This window comes from Charadrius vociferus, unplaced genomic scaffold (genome assembly GCF_000708025.1).
Source record: "Charadrius vociferus isolate BGI_N301 unplaced genomic scaffold, ASM70802v2 scaffold385, whole genome shotgun sequence".
Classification (NCBI taxonomy): domain Eukaryota; kingdom Metazoa; phylum Chordata; class Aves; order Charadriiformes; family Charadriidae; genus Charadrius; species Charadrius vociferus.
In genome coordinates this window covers 1,653,759-1,673,751 of record NW_009648925.1, presented here as the reverse complement: position 1 = coordinate 1,673,751, position 19,993 = coordinate 1,653,759, and the positions used below count along the sequence as shown (strand labels likewise).

General features: G+C 46.3%; 2 protein-coding genes across 2 annotated transcripts in view; one reads left to right on the top strand and one right to left on the bottom strand.

Annotated features, from left to right (window-relative positions):
- The window catches only part of SCTR (secretin receptor), a 25,868-nt gene extending 9,073 nt beyond the window's left edge, over window positions 1-16,795 (top strand). Inside the window, exons 4-14 of the mRNA XM_009887257.1 lie at window positions 3,690-3,793; window positions 4,087-4,184; window positions 5,146-5,278; window positions 6,478-6,631; window positions 6,723-6,783; window positions 7,306-7,375; window positions 10,084-10,175; window positions 10,269-10,407; window positions 10,592-10,633; window positions 11,652-11,832; window positions 16,785-16,795. Coding sequence (XP_009885559.1) covers window positions 3,690-3,793; window positions 4,087-4,184; window positions 5,146-5,278; window positions 6,478-6,631; window positions 6,723-6,783; window positions 7,306-7,375; window positions 10,084-10,175; window positions 10,269-10,407; window positions 10,592-10,633; window positions 11,652-11,828 — 1,070 coding nt within the window. The 3' untranslated portion in view covers window positions 11,829-11,832; window positions 16,785-16,795. The remainder of the gene's footprint in view (window positions 1-3,689; window positions 3,794-4,086; window positions 4,185-5,145; window positions 5,279-6,477; window positions 6,632-6,722; window positions 6,784-7,305; window positions 7,376-10,083; window positions 10,176-10,268; window positions 10,408-10,591; window positions 10,634-11,651; window positions 11,833-16,784) is intronic.
- Window positions 16,796-19,079: 2,284 nt separating this feature from the next.
- Window positions 19,080-19,993, bottom strand: part of TMEM37 (transmembrane protein 37) — a 2,063-nt gene continuing 1,149 nt past the window's right edge. Inside the window, exon 2 of the mRNA XM_009887303.1 lies at window positions 19,080-19,652. Coding sequence (XP_009885605.1) covers window positions 19,080-19,652 — 573 coding nt within the window. The remainder of the gene's footprint in view (window positions 19,653-19,993) is intronic.

The window sequence follows — 19,993 nt, the reverse complement described above, 5'->3', positions numbered from 1 at the left end:
CTCCACTCAGGCTCTTTGTTCATGTACTTCTGTCCATCTTTCCCCTTCTAATAACTCTTAGAGCCAGCGGCTGATCTCAGCTGAGCCTGATGGGGACAAAACTTCACACAGTGTTATGTTCATACAAGTTTTGGCAAAACAGCCACCCAGGAAGGGAGAAAAGATCCCTTTTTTTGCCTCCATCAAGAGGAAATCTGCACTGGGCGTTCATCCCTTGGCTGTGACAAGCTCCACAAGCATGGCACAAATTCGTGGGAACTCAGGTTCATGGATCACCAAACAACTTATTCAAAAAGAGATGAGCTCAAGCACTGTTTGTTGTCCTTTCTCCGGGATTTGTAAGCTAGAAACGAAGGGAAATTTATTCCCAGTATACTACAGTAATCATAAGCCATTAAGTAGGAATTTCTGCCTGCTTTCTGTTCAGTTCTACTTTTCAACAATGCCCAAGAAATGTGCTTACATTTCTCTTTAGCGAGTTAATGATTCAAATCGGAAGAAGGTTTTGCATTCTTCAGTTATAGGACACGGATTAATGATGTCTAGTACTTACAGAAAAGCAGACAAATTCATTTTATGGAGGGAGGAACGGGAGACAAAGTATTAGATTGTCTAATAAAGATTAGATAAGTCAGAGGAGAAGCACTTAGTGCTCTTTAAATAAAATCAGACATGAGCCATTCGGATTAAAATAAATACCGTGCTATTTTCTGTACGCACAAACAGTAGCTGCCCATTGAATCCTATAATCTGGTTTAAAGACAGAGGATAAACTACACAAAGACACAGATCACTGAAGAAATCATCCATCTGGCACGAGCTCACAAATATTTAGCAGTGATACCAGCCCTTAAATGCATTAAATGAAATCCCTGCTGGTACAGCCACTAGAGGGAACTTCTCCCTGCCTCTGGCCTTCGTACCAGGGAGGAAAACAGGAATTTGTACATCCAAAGGTCATAGTTACATCTCAAATGTGCATTGCATTATCTTTAAGATAGTCTAACAGCTTTAAAGTTTAGTTGCCCTGCTTATCGAGAAGCTGGGAGCTGAACCACTTCTGATAAGCAAAAATCAGAATGACATTGTTCAAAACAGAAATCCAAGACATGGACCATTGGCATTTGCATCTTATTTCGGTCTCTGCATCTGGTATTTTGGGTCAAAGTCAGCAATAGTTTATTCTCATTCTCATAGCCACATTCTTCTCTGATTTTATACTGTGGTTGGCTTGTGACTCATGTATTTAATTACTGCTACAGTCGTTGTCCTGTTCGAAGCAATTTTGCAAAAGAAAAACAAAGATTTGTTTGCTTAAAAAAAAACAAAAAAACCCAGAAGTTTTCTCTCCTCACCACTTACAAAGCAGATGGGCAGCCACAAATGCCAAAGACCCATACATTAAGGGATGCGGACAGCTGTGAGCTCTGACCAAAACCCTGGTCTTGGTGCTGTTGCGCTTTTGCGCTTTGTGCTGACATCTAGACTTGCATTTGCAGCCCAGACTGTCTGGCCCCTTCCCACAAAACAGACCAAAGAAACGAAATACTCTGGAAACAAGTAACATAACTGAAGTTCACATCCAGACCTGTACAATTTGTCTCAGGCAAGAAATGAGGAAAGGCATCACGACTGTGGGGATTCAGAGGCAGAGGAGAAGGCCACATAGGATAACCCCAGTTCCATGGCCATCCCTTTAGCCAATGCTCCCCCTTGCCTAGGCAACTCCAAGACAGCAGCAAACACCAGGCACTGATTGTTAGACAGACTGAAGACCCCAAGCCTGCTCTGAGCAGGGCATGCTGCAGTTTCCCCAGTGTGTGTGTCACCCATAAGCAAGTAGCATTGCTAAAATTGCGCTCACATCCATCAGTATAATATGCCCTCCATAATCTCCTGTGCTTCGCGTATAATGCAGTCACATGCACACACCAACAAAGAACTTCAGCTCTTCTTGTCTGATCTACTTCGACGTCCTCAGGCAAAAACCCGTTACAGGCATGTTTACAACCACAACACTCTGCTCTCAGTACGTGCATCTAAATAATTGAAGCTGAAGTAGAGAATTTGCCACCATCCCACTCCCCTGCTGAGTGCCAAGGCAGGTTGGGGACAACTGTTTGGGAGAGCTGTTTCTCTCCTGTTGTTGCAATGCAGCAGGGTATAGAATACAGGGTATATAAAAAGCAAGCCTGGACCTTCCAAAGATGCTAAGGTGGAACAAGATGTTCATAAAAGTATCAAATAATAGTCTGATACTGACACACCCAGAGCTCTTCCACTTGGAGATCTCAGCATGTTTGCTGTGCCTTGCAGTTTTACAGAGGCGAGTTCAAATCAAGTGCAGACATGCTGTCAGGTCACCAGAATTAGCCCAGAGGTAGCAGGAGCCCCAACTCTGTACTGACAGTCCTAGCAGGGCTCCAAAGAGCATAAACCAGTGCCAAATACTGCTGCATATTCATCTCCCTCTGTTCCCTCAACACTGCGGGGAAGTTTGCAGGGACTGGGTGCCCTAGGGTCCCCATGGCTAAATGTGAGGGCAAAAATAGACTTTGATGGTCCCTTCTGTCAAGGCTTCTACTAAGGAGAGCTGCTTATTTCAGGCCTTCTATAAGTCCTTGCTAGTATTGCCATTACTGCAGCAAAGCCAGGATTTTACTCCATGTTTCTGAAGTGTGGCTCCTACCTGACAGATAAATGTGATTAGGACAGCGGGCACTGGTTCTACTTCTTTGTAAAAGTTTGTGTTCTCTTCAGCACATGACCTACATGCCTGCTAGGGTCATTTTCTTCCAGTGAGATTGTAAGGTGTATCGGGCAGGACTTCCCACTTCCACGTTAGTGCCACACATGAATATGGACATGTTCAACCCTGTCCTATTCAACCATGTGCAACTTGCTGGGGATCCATCTCACTCAGCTTTAGGAGTCTAAAAGTCAGACATCCCAGCAGAAGTGGGTCGGACAAACTGCCCTCTGAGGATGTCTGAAAATGAGATGAGTTCTGCAAATGCCTGTTTTTGTCCACTGACTAGAAAGACAGCCACGAGGTACACAATTGGACTCAAGCGTTTAGCTTTCAAAAGTCTAACTTAAGTTAGGGGAATCCCACCCTAGCCTTTAATTTGCAAGTAAGTAAGGAAGTCAACAGTGTAAAATAATGCCCAGACCCGGCTGTGAGGAAAAGCCTTTTAGTTTTCAATTATATCTCAACAAAAATCTGTGACCATCTAAAGTTTTGTGTTCTCTTCAGACCATGACAAACCACAGCAAGGAGGTGGGAGCATTCAGGAAAGTATCAGGTTTGCGTGGAGTATGAATTTGCGATTGAACAAGTCATGTGTTTGCTGATCTTGGAATACTGGCCAAGAAACACCAGATGTACCGAACAGTATTATTTATGTTGCAATTAATAAAAACACATCCATCACAGTCATCCCTGAATTGGCAAACAATATTATGACCCACACAAGTACACTGGGGCAAGTATCAACATAATTAGCTCAGCTGCATTTCACCTCCAGCTATGCAGAGTGCACTGCCTGGGGGAAAATATTCTCTTTGCTCTTGGAGCCACTCTACACGTTAGTGACTAATCTCCAAGGAGAACAAACATACAATTGGAAATAATCACACCCGATTGTGGTTTTTTGTTGTTTTTTTTTGTTGTTGTTGTTACCACACAGGTTTTGTCTACCGAAACTGTACGAGTGAGGGTTGGTCAGACCCATATCCAAGACCTGATATCGCTTGTGGCTACAATGTCAATGACACAACAAACGAGGCGAGAGTGAGTCTGAGTGCTGTGACCACAGATCTGCGGCTTTGGGGCCCCGGGGGAGGAACATGTTAAGGACAGACTGAATGATGTTGTGATTTAACTCAGGTGGGGTTATTTTTACAGATGTTCTTCAGCATAAATGCTTCCTCAAAATGATCAGAATGGGTTGCTCAGGGTAAAACTTCAGTAGCTGATTTTACAAGAAAATGTATTTGCTAAATAGAAGGAGACACCTTTCTCTTGGTGTGGGTTGATTACTACCAGACAGTCAAAGATATATATGTGAATATGTTTCCCTGTAGCATTCGTATTTCATGACTCTGAAGACCATGTACACCATTGGATATTGCACCTCCCTCGTGACGCTGACAATTGCATTAGTGGTCCTGGTGTCTTTCAGGTAAGGAGAAGCATCTCTGGTTTCCATTTGGCCAGGACTTCTGGTCATCCCAGCTGACACAGATCCTTCTACTGGCTTTCAGGGCAAGTTAAAAATTGAATTATTTCTAAAAACCTCCACAGAAATCAGTGACAAAAATTATCTCTGAGTCTTGTCTCCTATAAAATGTTAGGGCTGCTCCTCATACTGTGCTCTTCTGTCCTTTCTGAAATGTAGCTGGATGTATTTTGCAGACTGGTGTTTGCACCACCTCCCTGCTGAGGTCTTCCCATGACTTCAGTGTCCCTTCAGCAGAGTGTCTTTCCCCCTGCTGTTCTTTTTCCTACTTAAGACTGTGGCTAAAACTTTGCTCTAAGTGCTGCTCCTCTGACTTCTGGGAAGGTTTCAGGTTTACAGCAGCCATCTGACAGTCGTCTTATCTTCACGCATCCTTATAACCTGGAATTTGTACTTTGCTGCTTATTCAGTGAAATTAATTTCCCTTACAGTGTCAGGGAGGCACCTCCGGGCAGAAGGAAACCCAGCCACTTTGCAAACTTGTCTTCAGGCTGCACAGCCTCCGGATCCAGATTATGTGGAGATTTAATACAGAAAACATTGCAGGCACAAGTGCACTGTGCAGACAAACCAAATAAATCTGCCCAGGTGTGGATAAACACCTTGGGTTCATGTTACTCCATAAAGGAGGGAGGGAGGGAGGCTAGACCAAGCATATTAGCGTGAAATCTCATTCTTCTGGCAACGTTCAGCTTGTTTTCGTACCTGAGTGGAGCAGACGTGACTTCAGCTTTTTAAGGTCTTCTCTAGGATATCCCTCTTGGGAAATGCATTAGTCTTCCTTTCACAGACAGAAAAACAGCCTTCTTAATATGCCAATTTAGCATTAACAAGCTTTACAGCCACAAGCTACCTGCATTGGATAGAAATGTAACTTCACAGGATCTCTCTCTTTTTGTAACAGAAGACTTCGCTGTACAAGGAACTACATCCACATGCATCTCTTCACATCGTTCATTTTGCGAGCCTTGTCCAACTTCATCAAGGATGCTGTTTTGTTTTCCTCTGAAGACACAAATTACTGCGGGTCATACACGGTAACCCTCTGCCTTCCAGCTTGCTCCCTGCCTCAGTTTCTCAGCAGGATCCTAGCAGTAGTTAGTGTGCAGGGGAGGAAATCTCTGTCCCAGCTTTCTTTTCAGTGTGTGGGATTACAGGACAAGAGAGGTATGCCCTGTCCCTTCTCTGTCACTCGATCTTGCGTGTTGGTTGTTCCTGGATGAGATATCCCTGTTTGGGAGTATTCTTCATGAGTGATGGAGGTGTGAGGATGCAAAAGCAGCCCAGGCTGGAGCATGCACACAGAAACCCAGGTGCCATTCCTCCTGGTTATAGATGCCCTTACAAGTACTGGAGCAGAGAGCATCCAGGTTAGTCTGACGTAGGTACCTGCATTCATCATCTTGATTGCATTGACTAGATGGCCACAGAAGACACCAGGAGTTCAGCACATTGATCCAGAAATGCCTAAACCTGGGTGTCTCAGGCTGTGAACACGGGATACACCACCAGGGTGGAGATTCTTACATGGATTTTAGATCCTGGTGGATGGGGATGGCAGGAAAAGTACAAGAATACATTAAATATTGCTGAATTGTATTGCAGTGTGAGACCTGATAGTAAGATATGGGTTTGCACCCAGAGAGCCTGGAAAAGGAACCTCACAAATTTTGAATTGTTTTTTCCTTTTTATTGGCAGCACACTATCTTGAAAATGGGGGGTGGGTGAGCACTGCAGACAATGTTCAATGCTTTAAACCAAAAGATAAGAATTAAGGAGAGAAACAAAAAAAGGTGATTTTTTTGTTTTGTTTTGTCCTCCCGGTTTTGCTGGATTTTTGTTGCTGAAGAAGAACATTTTGAGCAAATTTTAACTTGTCTTTATCAACCCTTTTTCTTAGGAAAAAAAGACTGACAAACACATCCACATGCTTCTCTAAGGTGATATTAGTGCTACTGATACTAACAAGGTAGTAATGAGGAAACTGCTCTAAGTGAGAAAGTAACCCAAACCCATGTGTCCATGACATTCAGTTCTTGCTAGTGAGGCAGTTGATTAATGCATTTATGAGTGCCAGCCGTGCTTTCTTGTCATGTGAACGCCTGTCTCAAGGCCACTTGTTTAGTCCCCTAATTGCTATAAGATCTCTGTTTGCCAAGATTTACTTACATCTCTCCCTCTGTTAGAAGGTAGATACAAACCCAGGCAGAAGCTAATTATTCTCTCTTTCCTCAGGCTGGGTGTAAGCTCACCATGGTCTTCTTTCAGTATTGCATCATGTCTAACTACAGCTGGCTCCTCGTGGAGGGACTGTACCTCCACACTCTCCTGGTTATTTCTTTCTTCTCGGAAAGGAAGTTCCTCTGGAGGTTCATTGCCCTCGGATGGGGTACTGGTTCTCCTTTCAGTAAGAATAACTGTGGGTTTGGTTTGCCTTTGGGGTGGACTTGTGGAGCAGTAACTAGCTTTTCTAACCACAGGTGCACCAACTGTGTTTGTGGCTGCATGGGCGACTGCTAGGCAACTCCATGAAAATATCGGGTAAGTTGTGGGGAGGGGGGGAAGGCGACACGCTGGGGGAAGCATGCAGCTCCCACGCAGGCTGCTCCACGGGGTCCTGCTTGCAGCCAAGCAAACCAACCACCACCCTGCTGTGGTGCAAGCCTGGATCATAGCGTGGGCAGGAGTAGAGGTCCAGATGAGCAACCTGAGAAAGAGCCTCAAATTTCATTGGAGCATTTTCAAGGCTAGGACGTAGTCTTCAAGTATGAATTCAGCCCGTGATTTTTTCAGCATCTTTATTTGACTTTCTGATCAGCGAAACTTTGTTCCTTTCTCTTTTCCAAAATTTTGAACGGTGGCTCTACTGTAAGGGCTACTACATTTGTCCTGTGCAGGTGGACAGTTTTTTGTCAGAAATGTTGTATAGCTAAGTGAGAACAGGAAATTAATTTCACAGAAGAAGGGAATAGGGGCCTATCTGAAGGGCAAAACAGACTAAATCTCTTTGAAAAGGCACCAGTGTTTTCATAACTGACTGCACCTTCTCGTCTATTTTTACAGGTGTTGGGACATTAACACTGATGCCAATACCTGGTGGATCATTAGAGGCCCTGTGGTTTTGTCTATTTTTGTAAGTCTTTTCTGGGACAAGCAGATTCAAACTGTATTTTCAAATACTGTGAAGTCAGAGATCATCTACTCAATATGCTTTAGAAGTGTGTTAATGAACTGATCTTAGACATGTGCCTGAACTGGTGTGACACATGAATTACTGCTTAAGCAACTTCTGCTCAGCAGGATTTAGTCAGTAACTAATGCCCCAAAGCTAAGTTCACAAGGAAAGCCAGAGTGTCTTCCCAAGAAGCAAGAGCCTGAAGATCAGGTTTCCACATCCTGTTGATTTCATATGAACTTGGCTGGCTTGTGGAAGCTTGTTTTGGACTGTTTCAAGTAAGGCTCTGGAGGAGAAACGAAGTGGCTGTACATTTCAGTACAATCGCCTTTGTGTCTCCCGGTCAATGCCCCTCTCAGCAAAGCCAAAACCAACTTGCCTTACATGACCATTAGCTTTTGTTTTCAGCAATGAAAGCAGCTCACAGGCTGCATGCATCAGGACTGCAATTATACTATTATGGAATTACTCACTGAAACAAGGCACAGGCATTGAAACTCAGCGTGAACCTGCCCAGTACAAGGCAGTAGCGATCTCAAGAACAATTTGGTACATGTAATACTCAGCACCTATGGTTTGAGCATTTGCTGGTGCTCACCCTCAGAGCCTTAGGTACCAAGGGGCTGGAGCTCCTTCTTGGAGATAGTCATTCTGCCCAACGGAGATGCTCTGGGGCAGATCACTCTGCAACGATCTATCTGAAGCCCTAGTACAGAAACAGAACTGCTAATTACTCTCAAGTAACCCGCTGACACTCCAAGTGAGAACCCAAGAGTTGGTTGAGGTTTTCATGTTGCCAATAGGAGCCATTATGTTTGCAAAAGACAAACTGCAACACTTGCGTGCTCTCTTGGAAACCCAAGCAGCAGAGATGGTGGGTTAAAGTTCTGCTCCTATTTACCACTGAGCAATCCTTCACCGCCACAAGACAACCGGAAGACCACACAAGTGATCCAGGATCAATTTAACGAGGCCACAGCACGTATTTTTCTCAATGAACCTTTACGCTCCAGGAGCCACTCTGCAATATTTAAGTGCCAGCAAGGCCCAAGCATTCTGCAAGGCAGAAAGCACAATCTGAATTTCTCTTTTGACGGCCACCACCCACTACCCCCTTCCAAGTTTCCTCAAAAATCCTGATCACATCTACCTTAGCCACTTAAGGCGGGAGCCGCCTACATGACTCTGCCTCTTTACCTGAAAGAGGCTTTTCTCAAACCCATAGCCACAGACAAACAAACAGCCAGTCCTTCAGAATTCAGATCTAATCTCTTTATTCCTCACAGCCCACAGTCCTTAGCAGTTCAAAGGGCAGAAAATCAACACCGATAAACTCCTTTGTGCTCCGAGGCTAACACTTGCTGAGGTGCTGCCCGCGGGCAATCCCTCCCAGCAGCAATCTCCCCGTCCCTCCTGCTCCCCACAGTTTTCATTAGCAAGAACTCCTGCTCAGACTACACTAATTAAGCCTGACCCAGTGGGTTAAAAATCCCTGCATCCCCAGCTTGAGCCTCCTTTCCCCCCCCAACACCCTCAACATACTTGTCTTTCCTTCATGTCCCCCACCCCGAGCTCCTCACAGCTCTGCTCCTTTCCTGACTCCCCAAACTTCGAGACACCCTCAGCAGCCCAGACCACGCAGCCACAGTTACTCCCTCTTCATCCAATAATTTACGGAACCCGGGGACATCCTGGGTCTGTCCCACCTACAGTAGACGCGTTTCTCTGAGGGAAACACACCGCCTCAGAGTCCAGCTCCAGCACCCACAAGCCACCATGAAGAGGATGCAGGGCTGCGATGATGTTTTGAGGCGTGGGGGAGGGTTGAGGGCCTGCCATGGCGCAGGGTGTTGTGAAAGGGCTGTGGGGTTGCAGGAGGAGAGCAGGGCCATATTGGAAACCCTGATGCGAAGGGCAGTTACAATCCAAGGTGGCTACACTCTGGCCGTGGGAGAGAGCCACGCTCAGGCTCTGCCTCCCCTGCGCCTCCTGCTCTTTGCCTGAGGGTCAAACGAGCAGAAACAGCTATTGCTTCACCTTCGCCCAAACTGAGCAGCAGATCAGCATTTTATCTGATATCCACCCTTGGAGAGGGGGAAAACCCAAAGGAAGAACTTCAGTGTTGACTCTCTCCTATCCCCACTTTTAACTACTTTGCTTCCATCGTCCCAACCCACGCTGTGTCTTTTGGCAGGGAACAAATGGCATTTGCAGTCCCAGTTAGCAAGTGGTAGCGCCAGCACTGCCCGTTTGCTGGCATCCAAAGCAGGGCCAGACTGGGCAGAGGCTGTCTGAACCCCACAGCCAGAAGGGATCCTACGGATGTGCCTGGTCTTCCAGCCCTTCTGGTGATTTGCCCGGATAATAAGCCTTCATCGTCCCCATACCTAAAGCTGCAGCAAACCGGTGGGGAAAGCAGCCAGCACCCAAGCCCAGGGTGCTGCCAGGGCCCTGCCAGGGCCAGGCAGGCCCAAGAGGCAGGGACAGGGACTGGGATGGGGACAGGGATACGGGCAGGCCAGCCCCAGCCCCTCTATGCTGCCTGCTCAGCCAAAACACCCCAAATTGGCTCTGCTGATACCTGGCAGTTACATAAGTGGTGACAGGGAATTTGGTTTTGTTGCCTTTTTTTTTTTTTTTCATGTCCTTACTTCTCTTTTTTGCAGGTTAATTTCATTCTTTTTGTCAACATTTTAAGAATCTTGATGAAGAAGCTCAGCTCGCCTGAAGGACGGAGCAGTGATTTCAACCAATACAAGTATGTCCCTTACATTGCGACTTTATGCCATGTGACCCCACCTGAGCCCCTCTTTCTCCTTCTGCACTGGCATTCCCCTGTTTTCATTCTCAGGAGACTTGCAAAGTCAACGCTCCTCCTCATCCCCCTCTTTGGGGTCCACTACATTATCTTTGCTTTTTTCCCCGAAGACGCAAGCAGCGTAACAATGGAAATTCAGCTGTTTTTCGAATTGGCTCTTGGATCATTCCAGGTAATACCTGATAAGCTATTATTTCTTTAAAATAAAAACAAATAGGCATAAAACACGACTCTGCAACAGAGCAGAGTCCCAATGGGAAAACCAAGCTGCCTGATTGCCCTTGAGGTGCCTCATCCCCATTCAAAAGCTGAAACTGCAGTTCTAATTCTGTGACCACGGTTCTTTTATCTTTTAGGGCTTTGTCGTGGCTGTACTTTATTGTTTTCTTAATGGTGAGGTGAGTTTTGGGTATATAACATTTTTTTTATTGCTCAAGCATGCCTCATTAATCAGTAGGAGACATTCTCCAATGAATTACACGTTTTATCTAAGGGTTTTCTTCCCAGCTACCTAACGTCACTCATGAAATACCTGCTAGACCTGGCAAGCTTAAGTAATTGTATGCCAGATGCAAACTTCACCTCTCAACTATTGCAGCCCTTTCGTAAATCAGATAGAATTATTACTGTCTGGGAACAGAGGGTGGGAGTACGGTCACACTGACAATCAACTGGTTCTGACGTATGGTGGTGTTATCTGTCACCCCATGGCTGTTTTCTTTGCTTGATCCTTGGGAGGGAATTTATCAAAAGCTGTATCCAGTCCAAGTTTATTAGGACTCTCATAAGGTAAAGCTTTTGGAAGAGGGACCATTTCCTTTGTAGTCGTATCGTAACTCCCAGGGTCCTGGGCTAGAACTTGCTCTCTGAAATGCTGCTGCTGGTAGAGGTGGGGGGAAACATTATCCATACCTGGGAGATCCTGAAGTTATTGGAAGGAAAAAAAACACCCCACCATTAGTGCCTAAGGCTGGAAGAAAAAGTCACTTTGAAATGGAGGAGGGGTTTGAAATACTTCGACTGATCCTTTAACAGGGTTCAGAAAAAGTTGTTTTGAAAGAAAATCTGCATTTTTTTACCCTAGAGTGCCAAAATGTCACGATTTTATAACTAAAATAAAAATCTTGGGAAAACATAGACCAAACACTTAGTAAGGCCAGTTAGGCCCTGTGAACAGCTTCACCTGCAGTTAAACACAAAAACATGTTAACAGAAAATTGTGCGGCTGCAGCAACAGTATCACTAGCAGTGACAAGAAGCAGCCCCTACCCTAACCCCTTAAACTGGGGGTTAAATAAATAAATCCAAACCTTGGCAAAAGTAACCCACTCTCCTTTTCCTGTTATACTGCGCTCCGCAATGCAGGGCTCCAAGATAAACTAGCTGAACTAAGTATTTTGTGACCTTTCTACCTAGGTTCAGCTGGAAGTTCAGAGAAAATGGAGGCAGTGGCATTTAAGCAAACACTTGCGTCAGCATCTCAGCACCTCAGCGAGTAATGGAGGAAGTGGCTTAACTCAAGAGATGCAGATGGTGAGGTCGAGCCCACCAGAGCACAGGAGAGCAACCCTCCAAAGATCAAGCGTGCTTTAACGCTGTATGCCAGGAGGATGCCTCCATGCTCAGATACACACGGTTAAGTTCCATGGACCATGCTGGGAGTCTTGTGTATGTATCCGAAAGTGGGACTTGGCTGTAGATCAACGGTTCTTAAAGCACATCTGTTCATTTATATCCTGTGTAGCACCGGAGTTATTTTGCAAGGCAAAATGGGCCACGACATTATGCTTTTCTTTGGGTTTCTGGCCACAGTCGTTTGTGTTTCTTTCCACACCAATATTTTTCAGCTATTTCCACCTTAAATAAGACCCTTCATTTTCTGTGTGGCTCTCCAACATGTTCCAGACTAAGCCAGGCTGGTGAGTTTTAGATGTTTTCTATTTCTCCTATTGTTGAAGCTGGGAGGACATTCAATTTTGTATGATGAAGGTGACATGCCATCCTTTAACACAGTCCATGGATTTGAAATGCATAATTAGTTCATCCCTAAAATTTACCAAGATTCAAAGTCTTTCTGTTGTGGTAATGGACAATGGACACTGAGAACATAAAGCACAGCTGAGCTTCTGTTTCCTCTCTGACTGCATATCCGTTGCTCAGGTATGCTCCAGTGACTGTTTCAGACAGTTTTCTTCCTTTGCCTCTTCTAACAGTGGAGACCTTGGAAATAACAGTGGTCCAATTTGGATCTTCATATCTTTTTGAAATAGTAAAAAAGCTATTATAGCATATTCCAAGAGTGGCCAAGAAATCTTTAGTAAGATGGCTCTTTCCTATTGTGTCTGTACGTCTGAGGCTCATCCCCCTAGTCTTTGAAGGGAAGCAATGAAAGCCCTTGAGACATTTAAAACTCAATTGAACTGGTCAGTACAAAGTATGTTGTGAAAAAACAACACCAAAGTGGCTGGCAAAAATCTCCTTAGAGTCTACGATCGCTCAGCATGCTGAAATCTGCAAGGCTGTACACTGTAATACGCTGTCACAAGGTATCTGAGCTTCTATTACAGCTTTATGTTCTTAAGGATAAAATTGTTAAGCAAGTTTCCCTGGTTTGAGTGGGAAAGGAATGAAACAATTCATCCAACAAATGCAATCAAGCTTCCTACTTGAGTTTGTATCTGTGTTTCCCCAGTGGGGGCAATTCTTGCCTGGTTTTCTTCAAGGGCAAAGATGACTGAGCAGAGAGCAAGTGGAGTTTATCACACTTCTCCCTCCTCCTCACCTACAAGACATTGGCAAAACATGCATGGTATGTCAAATGCTGACCAAGCGTCATTCCCCAACCGCTCTGCCAAAACTGCTCCAAGGACACCAAACCATCACTGTAAACTTCTGCCATTTTACCAGAAGGCAAACATGCAATGAAATTCAAAGGATGCTTTCAAAACTAAATTACCTGGGCAGAAGCAGATTTTTGAGTGCTATTAGCACTGTTTCAGACCCTGAGATTCAGGAAAAAATGTCTGTTTTTTCTCTGTCAGTGCTGACAGCTAGACCACAGAGCCTGGATCCTCCCTGGTGAAGCAGGCATCGCTGGCAGCAGCACCACTGATGGCAGCCAGGCCAGGAGGGAGGCTATCACGTTCGCTCCAGCCTCCCCTGCCCAGTTGGCTTTGCCTGCTGATGCAGGTCACCCAGCAGCGGGAGAGTTGAACCTCTTTAAAACCAGGGAGGGAAAAAAAAAAAAATAAATCAAATATAAAGCAGTCAACTGGCAAGCGTTTCCAGGAATTAATTTTAAACTTACGTTTTTGGAAATGGCAAGGTTTTGAGTCGACTTTGTCCTTTAAAACTCAGCCAAAGCAAGTGGAAGGAAGAGCAGAAGCAGGATCAGTCCCGTGACTGAGGGAGAAGTGAAAGCCCCTCCTTGCACGTTTGGGTGAAAGATCTCCCTCCTCGCTGACTTACCCAAGCCCAGCAGAGCCTCCAGACTTCTCAGGGGTTCATTCTGTCCCAGCGCATTTAGCAAGTCAGATACTTCCAAAAAGATACAACCATTACCCTAATTTTCTCTCTGGCCTAAAAATAAGACCAAGAGTGAAACAACTTGTATGTTCCCTGTATGAGAATTAAACATTTATCAGTCAAGCCAAAGCAGCTGTTTGTTTTAAATGCAAGTGCCTTCTTCCGGCATAAATGAAGAAATATAGATTCAGAGATATAATAACATGTAATTAATTAGATCTGATGCAATTATTGGCTCTCCCACGAGCCAGTGTAAGAGCTCAGCCCTGCAGTGCGTAGTTAGGACCAGCACTGATGGCACAAGGTCAGGAGAAGCCCAGGCTGAGCATGACACCTCTTTGTACAGGAGTCCTGGTGAAACAGGGGTGAACGATATGCCCTGAAACAAAATGCTGCTGGTTTTTGTATTAAAAAAAAAAAAAAAGTTCTAGCATAAGTTATTGTTTTACCTGGCCATTTTGGTTTTATTTGACTTACCTGGAATAACCAAAAAAAAGGAAGTATTCCCAGATTCTGTATCACATGTTTGCTTCAGGCACTGAGCACTAGCCTGGTTCGTATGAAGAGCTGAGACACCATAAAAACCCTCGGATGTCAGCAGGCCTTCGGAGTCCTTGGCTTTTTGGGAAAAACAAGTCCACTCGGAGGGGTGCCAGAAGCAGATGGCCCCAGGCATTATGATGCTGTGACCTGGATGTAGAAAGCTGCTGCCAAACACCACCGTAGTAGGATGGGTTCTCACCTCACCCATCTTCTGCACAGGTGATGCAAAAGCACCCTTCCCTGCTGGGGGTCTCTCTCGATTAACCGTACTGACAAATACTAAAGAAAAGAGCCACTTAGCTCCGGGAACACTTGACATATTTACAAGCAGATGAAGAGGAACAGGGAAGTAAATCTCAGCGAGCAATGCAAAATGTGGGCAGACCCCAGCGCCAGTGGCCTGAAACTACTAACAGAGGCTGAACACAAACACCACATTCAGCGTTCACCAACTTCCCTTTCTCTATACTTGCTCCTTGGTATTCAATGTAAAGCAGGCGTTTTGCTATCAGTAAATAGGATTTAAGTACCATCTTTCAGACAAGTAGTTATCAATGTTCAGGGACACTGGTGACAGCCTCTGGCTCTTCAGGCCAGGTCCCCTGAGACACCAGTTGCAGCTCTTACAGCCAGCAGCGCAGGCAGCCGCTCCAGCAGCCTGAACATCAGCAGTCTACGACCTAAGGCTGAATTTAAGAGGAAGTGATTAATGGATTTTTCTCTCCCAACACAGCAACAAGGAAGTTCCCAGCAAAACGTCAGAAGCAAAAAGCAGTATTGTTGTGCAGTGAATAATTACCTTGTGCAACACCTCACTGGGCATCGGGGGAGCTGAACTGAACTGTTTGAGAAGGGGGTGGTGTCAATTCAGAGGGGTTGAAGCCATGCGAAGGTGAGAGGCCCCAGGAATCCAGCCAACACCCCTTCCAGGACACCCCCCCGGGCAGACCTTTCTTTTTCCCAGAAACGAGGCCCTTCTTGATGGAAGGTTTAGAAGAAGGGGCATTACCTGCTTACCATAGGCCCCAGCAGAGGGAAAGAGAAGGCAGGTGAGGGCAGTCATTGTCCTGTAACCACCTTTACCTGGCTCACAAAAACAAGCAATGCTGAACACCCAAACCAGCCGTCCCTCCAAGCACAGCTGATGAAGGTACTGCAGACTTAAAATACCATTAACAGTCCAGGATATCTCCCTCGTTAGCATGCCCTGTACCATTATTTCCATGTTCTTATCCACAAGCAATGGTTTTGTGCACAACCTTCCAATTAAAGTTAGTAACTGAGCAAGTCTAAACAGCTCATTAATAAGAGGTGATGTTCATTACCCAGCTTTTAAGAGATATTAAGCCATCTGAGACAGGCCAATGACCTCTCCCATCAGAAAGAACACCAGGTGCTAATTAACTTACTTGAGATTACATAAACTAATTCAGTGGTGAAGCTGTTTTCCTGACATTTAACTAAACCTTTTAGTACTGTCAGCGGAGGGGAAAAAAACGTTTAAATACATTTGTACTCAGATACCACTTCTGCGGGCCAAATAAGCAAAGCTGGGGAAAAGAGCAAGGATGCTTCAGACACGGGGTGCGGTGTGGGAAAAGGGAGGTGAAGGACACGGGAAAGGGCTCTTTAGCTGGTAAACAGAGCACATGCAGCAGCAGGAAATCATTAAGAGCCGACAAGGTTATCTCTAATTCTCACAAAGCAGCACAGCTGACTGCCCCTCTTGTTTTGCAAGACGAGAAAGCGGTGCTGGCTGCTGCTTGGGTTGGTGTGGACACAGAAAGGAAAGGGGAGGGGAGTGTGCGGCAGCCTCGGCTCCCTTGGTCCGGAGCTCGGCAAAGCGCCAAGCAGTCATTTCTTCATCGGTCTAGCTGGGTAAACACACAGAATTGGCGCCTGGGAGATTACATAAACCCCGCTCGTCCCCTTAAATCTGCACCCCAATATCTAAATATAAAAAAAGAGAATTACAGTTATCTTATTTCAAAGAAATTTATTTAACAAACTTCAGGAATATTGCTTGACACTTCCACAGGCTTCAGAAAATGAACAGTTGCCCACTGCTGCACAGGTTGCTGTAGATAAGGATGTCTCCAAGACAATCAACACTGTTTTGTAGTATTTAGCCATCAAAACGCATCTTCTCCCAGAGTTTCTAAGTCTAACAGTACTATACAAGGCCAGCTGGAAAAAAAAGTTACTGTATTTTCCCTAGAGGATTCCCTACCCCCAACAAAAGGCCTCTTCTTCAGCTAGCAGAGGGCATCCTAAAATCATTCACAATTGCACCAAGTCTTGGGTGAACTCAATGGCCAATTGTCCACTGCCTCCCTCTAACCCAAGCGGGAGGCACCAGCCTGGGACTCAGTCTGGCTACGGCTGCCTGCCCCCAGGGAAGGGGCTGGGGACACAGCCTCCCACTAGCACGAAGGGGAGTACACACGGAATTGATTTCCAGTTTTGGATGTCACCAAGAAGGCACTCTGAAGTCACATCCATGTTTCTAGACAAGCCATGGACACACTTGACCTCATGTAGGGGAACTGTCCTGTCCAGCACAGGCACCCATAGGCACCACAACTGACTTACCGGTTAGTTAAGGCACTCTACTACCTGGTGACACCAAAGTGCAACAGTTTGGGACCAGGCCTTGCAGACTCTCTCTGGCCTAAGTGGCTCTGCTAAAGCCAACAGCACTGTTCACAGGAGAATCTGCAAGTTCAGCCCACAAGCATGTCTTTAACAGTGCAATTCAGCAAATCAAAAGCACCTTCACAGAGACACACAATCACAGTGCAGTTTTCCAGAGGCAGGTTAAGGGCACAAGTCCTTGTCCTTGAGAGAGGATCGAGACAGAACCCCGAACATTGCAAGAGCTTCAGGAATTGGCTGGATAGCACAGCTCTGCGCATTATCTCACCAGAAATCGGGCACACTCACGTGCAAAAGCACAACCGGCACTTTCCAGAGCAAGCCTGGTCTGAAACTGCATCACAAAACAGGCTTAGTAGTGTTATCTTAAAAAGTTATGGAAATCTGAGAAGGAATGGAGACTGTCCTCATGAAGGTGAGTCCACAGGAGCACATTCAGCAAGTGTGGATGTATGCTCAGGCAGGACTTGTGACTCGTGGCTTTCAAACACAGTGCTGTTTACTCGTGGCTCGCCTACACAGCCTTCTTGACCTTCGCGCTGTGATGCTGTTGTTTCAGGTGAAAAATTGTGTCAAACTTGCTGCACAGGAAATGAAAGCCTTGCTCAACAGCTATCAGACAAGCTACAGAGATGAAATGTAGAAACATTTGTTCTAAAACAAAAATACAAGCATTTTTACGAGCTGATACAAAACAAACATTAAAACAGAGACCCTGAAACACTCTTAAGATATTTTTATCTGTGGCCAATGGAGTGCTGGATGTTGGACAGGGAGGACACGAGGGGCAACCCAACCTCTGAGGTCTCTTGCTGAGGTCTTCTCTCCTTTTACAGACAGCATTGAGAACTTCAAAGCTGCAGCAATTGCAGAGGTCTTGACTCAAGCATTTGCAGGAGGAAGACCAGCCTTAATACAATTTGGCCAAGTCTCTTTGGATTTCCATCACCTGTGACAGATTAGAGCTGTTGCCATGAGCCCCTTCTTCGGCAATCTTGGGCTTCTCCTCCCAGGCCCACTGTTAATCAGGGGGTGAAAAGGACTTGGTCTGCTCAGGAGGATCTAGAACTTTCTTCTCCCAGAAGAAATGCTGCAGGAGACACTCAGCTACAGGATGAGATTTCCCATTGCCTCAGCAGGACATCCTGACAACCAAAACACACCCTGGAAGGTGCAGTGGTCTCAGCATGGTCTACCCAGCCACAATGCCCCTTCAGAGGTTGTCTCTCTTGCCCCAAAGGGACAAAAAAGAAACCTGGAAGAGCAATGCCCCATTACAGAGAACTTTGCAAGGACTGTGAAGGAGCCAGTTTGGGTGACTGATTGGCATGTGTCCTACAGGGGCAGCAGAGGAGTGGTGACAACAGGGAGAGGCCATGAGCACAGGAAATGTGCTCTGCTGCCCAAGGAAGGCATCACAACCCTTCCCCGTACACCTGCGTCACCCAACAGCAGTCCTTGGCCCCAAGACAGCTACATCTCCCTGCGCCTCTGTCAGAGTTGTCCCAGAAAAACTCACAGAGGGAAGGACAGATACAGGGAACATGCCAGCAGGAAACAAAACGGGTGACTAGATTAAGATCTGTGTGCCTTCTCTTTTGAAAGAGAAATGGAGGAGTGAGATCCAGTGAAGACTTTCAATACTCCAAGCCAGTGAGCATGGCCAGGCCCAAATCATCTGTCCCTGAGACAGAGCAAAGCCATGAGACACACTGAAGATGCGTCACTCTTCACAGGCTCTAGAATACGGGGGGAAAGCACAGCAACACCAAACCCATAGCAGTCCAGGCTCTGTGTAAGCCTCAAAACTGAGCCCCCATGTGTAGATCGCAGTCTGCCACCCCTCTGCATGTTTAACGGGATGTCCTCTTCTTTAATCCACTCCTCCAGAAAACCGCATTTCAGCGGCAACCAGTCTCAGTCTCTGCTTTGCTCGTGTTGTGCGGCCCTCCACACTGACCAGCGGGTGGATATGTCTTCTACAGGCATCGACTGACTCACGCTTCCCCTCCTTGCACACAGTTTAAGACACGGTGTCCTTTTCAAACTTCATTAGACTCCCTTTTTTCCAGTCTAATTGGCAAAGCTGATTACACAAAGGTGGAGGTACACCCTTTGCGCCTAGATTTTGCCTACCCCGTTCCTAGGGTGCGTGAGGCTGTTGATGTGAAGTCCGCTGATCCCATTAAGGAAGAAGAGAAAGGCAGCAATGAACTCGCACCAGTACGTCAGTGTGAAGCCCGTGAAGGTGAGGTGATCCTTCACGAGAATGGAAAAGCTCAGAACTCCAGTAGCCGACAGCAAAAAAGAGCCCAGGATGAGAACTGAGCCCATCGACCACTTTCGCCTCGCATTGGCGTCCTCGCAGACTTGGGACACCATTAAGAGCTCCAGGCCAAATATGGCAACCACAACGGCAAAAGACACCATGCTTCTTATGGGAATCACCCCCACGCTCAGCCCTTCCACCTTGGCCAGGCTGAGGTCAGTGACACACTTCAGGACGCTGCCGTTGCTAACGGTGCAGAAGTGCCACAGTCCGAAGAGCTGCCCCCTCGCGAAGAGCCAGCGGCCATCGCAGACGGAGATGGATGACAAGACCACTGCTATGGCCACACACAAGATGATCAGGCTCCTGATGAGCGTCTCAAAGAAGGGTTTCTGTGGTGTCCGGTGCGTCAGCAGCCTCTGCGCCTTAAAGGATAGTGGAGGGGGAAGAAAAAACCTGAGTTTTTTCGCAACTACTTAAGGGTGAAATGAAACCAGAGGGACAAAGCTGTGGGGACTTCGGCATTTGAAGTGATTTGCTTGTGCACACCAAACCCTGTCTCGCAGGGGAAGGCAGCGCAGTTACAGGCTGTACCCAGGAGAAAGGAAGGGTGGGTGAAGCTCTACCGGTTCCTCGGCTGCACGGACAATGAATGCTCCCACGTCAGGGCCCGGGTTCGGGATCACAAAGGCTCCGGGCTAAGCAGGATCCCTGCCCCACGGCACAGCCTCCTGCTCTGGCAGGGCTGGAGGAAACCGCCGGCCCC